This window comes from Miscanthus floridulus, chromosome 4 (assembly GCF_019320115.1).
Source record: "Miscanthus floridulus cultivar M001 chromosome 4, ASM1932011v1, whole genome shotgun sequence".
Taxonomy (NCBI): domain Eukaryota; kingdom Viridiplantae; phylum Streptophyta; class Magnoliopsida; order Poales; family Poaceae; genus Miscanthus; species Miscanthus floridulus.
The window spans coordinates 109,476,272-109,480,847 of record NC_089583.1 but is presented as its reverse complement, the minus strand read 5'-3'; the positions used below and the strand labels follow the sequence as shown (position 1 = coordinate 109,480,847).

The following is a 4,576-nucleotide window of genomic DNA, read 5'->3' as shown; positions in this document are numbered from 1 at the left end:
GTTAGCACTCCACTAGATCCTAAATGCATATGCAATGAGTTAGAGCATCTAGTGGCACTTTGATAACCGCATTCCGATACGAGTTTCACCCCTCTTAATAGTACGGCTATCAAACCTAAATGTGATCACACTCTCTAAGTGTCTTGATCACCAAAACAAAATAGCTCCTACAAGTTATACCTTTGCTTTGAGCTTTTTGTTTTTCTCTTTCTTCTTTTCAAGTTTAAGCCCTTGATCATCGCCATGCCATCACCATTGTCATGTTATGATCTTCATTAGCTTCTCCACTTGAAGTGTGCTACCTATCTCATGATCACTTGATAAACTAGGTTAGAACTTAGGGTTTCATCAATTCACCAAAACCAAACTAGAGCTTTCACCAGCGCAGTCTTAGAGCTAGACCGAACCTTCGCAGGTCGATGATGCCGAGACCACCGAGCTCCTTGGGCATGCAAACCACCTCCCACGCCACGCGACGCATGCCCGCACCCATTGTGGTCGACCCAGTCCAGATGAACAATCGACGTAGCTTATCGATGCGGTCGACCGCCCATGGCGACAGGCACACGACAATGGAGAGGTGCACTGGGATGGGCGAGAGCGTCGCCTGTGTCAACGCCACCCTGCCCGCAGTGTTCATGAGATGACCTTTCCAGAGTGGAATACGCGCCGCAACGGTGTCAATGAGGAATTGCTCCTCGCTCCGGCGCAGCCTGCGAGTAGAGAGAGGGATGCCCAAGTACTTGCACGGAAAGGCTCCGATTGTGCAGGACATCATGTTTTCAACCAGTTGAAGCTCCTCTTGTGAACAGGCAATCGGGTTGGCAACACACTTGTCCATGTTTGTGTACAAACCCGACGCATCGCCAAAGATCTGCAAGATGGGTTTGATGGCGACGATGTCGTTCATCTCTGGCTTAATGAACATGAACACGTCGTCCACGTATAACGACACCCGTGAACGCACCGCGGCGCACCGGAGAGGTGAGAAGATGGACCGGGACTCAGCCCACCGGATGAGTCCGCCAAGCACCTCCATAGCTAGGACGAACAACATCAGGGACAAGGGGTCACCTTGCCGCAAGCCTCTAGCATGGCAGATGCGGTTGCCCGGTCTGCAGTTGAGGAGGACTCTGGTGCTTGCCGATCCAAGGAGGATAGACATCCAGTTCCTCCACCGCGGACTGAAGCCGAGCCATTGTAGGACCTCCAGAAGGAAAGGCCAACAGACGGAGTCAAAGGCTTTCGCAATATCGATCTTAAGGAGGCAACTCTTTCTTTTGGTGCAAGGTCTTGCAGGTCAGCTGAACGGCTCTAAAATTATCATGTATGGACCGTCCCTGGATGAACACGGTCTGACAGGGATGCACCAGATCATTGAGCACCGGAGCAAGCCGAAGGGCAAGACATTTGGCAATAAGCTTTCCAAAGCTGTGCATTAGGTTGATCGGGCGGTAGTCTGTGATCTCCTTGCTTCATTCTTCTTTTTGAGGAGAATCATGAAGGCATCATTGATTAAATTGAAGCTACGCCTGTCCAACGACCAGAACGCTTTGAAAGCGTTGACGACGTCCTGTTTGATGATCGGCCAGGCTACTTTGTAGAACAGTCCGGTGAAGCCATCCGGCCCTGGAGCTTTGTCCGACGGCAACTTCGAGATGGTCGCCCAGATCTCGAACTCGGAGAAGCAGACATCCAGCATGGATAAATCGTGCTGGGCGAGACGCAGGCTGTCGAAATTCACAGTGGCCGCTCGATGGAATGGAGTGCCGAGCAGGCCGCTGTAGTGGTCATACACTGCGTCCGCCATCTGCTCATTGAGGACAAGGTCGTTCCCTGGACCCTGAGCGATGTGATGTGGTTCGTATCAGTAAACTTGTCATCTTCACAGGCGGCGTTGTGTAGCCGCCGGGAAACTGATATGTAAACTCGTTAGCCATTGCAGATAGACGGCCGACGGCTGGAGCTGTCTATTTACAGTCTGGGACACCCGGAACTGTAGAAGGCGATGGATGATGTTTGCTCGAACTAGTAAACTGACAGGACCAGACCGCGTAACGCGAAGACAACTTCTGCACAGTGGCCCTGGTCCCCTTTTTCAGTAGTGTTTTTCTTTCGAAAAAGTGTTTCGGCTAGTTTGAATCTCCGGTTTATCAGCAGGACTGTCGACTGCAGATGATGATGTGTCCATTTTGCAATTCTCTGACTCAAATCTGCAGTATACTAAATATTCAAAATTCAAAGTTGATTTGAAACCGGAGGTAGGGAGAACGAATGCCGAAGCCTATACGATTATATATCACAAAAACCAACTCACAAAAAAAACCTGCACGAGCAGGGAGGTAGCAAGAAGAGAAGACGGCCAGGCCACCAAGGAGGGCTGCGAGACTAGCAGCAGGCATGGAATTGAATTCCCAATCTAGCAGCTGCAAAATCTTGTCCTGTACTCGTTAACTGGTGGTGGTGGGTGCAGAGGCGGCAGCGTCGTCCGCCGGCTCCCACGCCGACGCGGTGAGCAGGGAGAGGTCCTTCCACCCGAGCTTAAGGCACGCGTCCTCCTCCACCAGCGTGTACCCCTTCCACGGGTACATGCCGAGGAGCAACCTGGCCTGCATGGCAGGGCTCCCGGCCAGGGACACTGGCCGGAACCCAGCGCGCCGCAGCTCGTCGCCCCACCGCTCCACGCGCACCTCCCCGGTCCGCTTGGGTCCCCCTACGGCCACGATGTTGCGTATCTCGGCGCCCAGGAGCTGCCGCTCGACCGCGTGCCGCTCCGCCGACTCCTCGGCCGCGCCGGCGCCGTCTCCCAGCGCGTCGAACAGCGCCGAGTAGTAGTGTAGCGCCTCCACGAACCGGCCCAGGAAGTCGCCGCTGTGGCCCAGGTCCTGCTCCACGATGGTGATCAGCTTCGGGCGCAGGTTCCGGAGCAGCCGCACCGTGCCCACGTCCGACCCCGTCACGTCGTAGAGGCAGTGGTGCATCCAGTGCACCACGGTGGCCTCGTCGTCCCGCTGCTGGTGCTGCTGCTGGCGCGAGCCGAGGAGCGCCGCGGCGTCGGCGACGTGCCCGATCTCCCCCTCGATGGGGTGGAACTCGAACGGCAGGCCGAGGGATGCCGCGAAGTCGGCGAGGCGGCGGCCGGTGGCCTCGAGGACGTCGAGCGACGCGCCGAGCCCAGTGACCCGGAGCGAGCGCGGCTTGCGCGGGCGGGAGGCGAGGATGTGGAAGAGCCCCGGCCACTGCAGGCCCTGCATGATGTCCAGGTCGATCACGTGGAGGCAGTCCTCGCCGTCGAGCGCCTGCAGGATGGCCTGGTTGGCCGTGAAGTGCGAGAACTTGACGAGCGGCGACAGCGCGTTGTACGCCTGGAACGCGACTGCCACGCGGCGGCTCTGCGCGGCCGCCAGCGGGCGGAGCGCGAGCGGCGAGTAGGCGCCCAGGTACGAGCTGAGCACGCGCGCGCACAGCGCGTCCCCGAAGTAGGCCGCCACGCGCTCCGGGGGTGACCCGAACGGCGACGCCAGCTCGGCGATCTCCGGGAGCAGCTCCCGCGCCTCCGTCAGCTGGTCCATGGCCACCGCCTCCGCGCACCGCAGCAGCAAGCTGAGCAGCCGCAGGCCTCGCGTCTCCGGCCCTTCCTCCTCCGCCGCCGCCGACGCCAAAGCGGTGGCAGGGCCAAGCGCAAGCAGCTGTTGCCGCTTCCCGCGCGCAGAACGGCCGTCCCCTTCCTCCTCTTCGCCGGGGGACGCGGTCGCTCGCTTGGCCTTCATCGCTGCCGCTGCCGCCGCGTCGGTGGCGGGCGCGCGGGATAGCATCCCCTGGAGCATCGCGTCGTCGGCCAATAATTTCGTTTCGGGCAAGGAGTCAGTCACTCGGTGATCACTGTCACTGAACCGTGGCAAGGCAAGGCAAGCGAAGTGAGGGGACGGCTCAGCTGAAGCTGATAACGATGGTGACTGGGGTCCGGGGGGCAGCACCGGGTCTCGCCGTTGGCTTCGCGGGTCCGGTGCGTGAGAGTGAGTGAGTGAGACCGAGGAGGGGTGCCAGGGCGGCCGTCTGTTTGTCTGCTTGCAGGCAGTTGCTGACGCGGCCAGGCAGGGGGAATCAAAGGACGCGAGCCGCGACAAGGCGAAGGCGACCGGTCGTCTCCATCTCCGTCCCTATCCCATCCTCGGGCAGGGACGGGAAAGGCTTGGGTTTTCTTGAATGAAAATCACGGGGAGGCGGAATGGGGAGGGATGTGCGTGCGTGTGCGGCCGGCGGTGCCGACGGGGGTTGGTCCGGCTGGGATTGATTGGTAAAGCCTGTCATCATTCGATGAGGGACGACCGGCGGGCGAGACGGGGCGCGGGACAAAAGCTTCCCTCGGATTCCGGTGCCTCGGTGGGACGTTTGACGTTTCTGGTTAACAACAGCAGTGCCGGATGCCGGTGCCCTTGCATCGACGGCCCGGGTGTGAGGCGCTGCCGATATCGTGCAAGTGTTGATCGGCGGACTGCAAGGAGGAGTTCGCCCCAAATGTGATCCTGCGCTCATCTGAGATACCGTTCGTTTGGCACACTACACATGACCCATC

The 4,576-nt window shown here is 59.0% G+C and overlaps 1 protein-coding gene across 1 annotated transcript; it reads right to left on the bottom strand.

Moving 5' to 3' along the window:
• Window positions 1-2,136: 2,136 nt before the first annotated feature.
• LOC136550296 (scarecrow-like protein 23) lies at window positions 2,137-4,080 on the bottom strand. The gene has a single exon (XM_066541826.1). It carries the CDS (start codon window positions 3,825-3,827, stop codon window positions 2,451-2,453), a length of 1,377 nt encoding a protein of 458 aa, XP_066397923.1. The 5' UTR covers window positions 3,828-4,080; the 3' UTR covers window positions 2,137-2,450.
• Window positions 4,081-4,576: the final 496 nt, after the last annotated feature.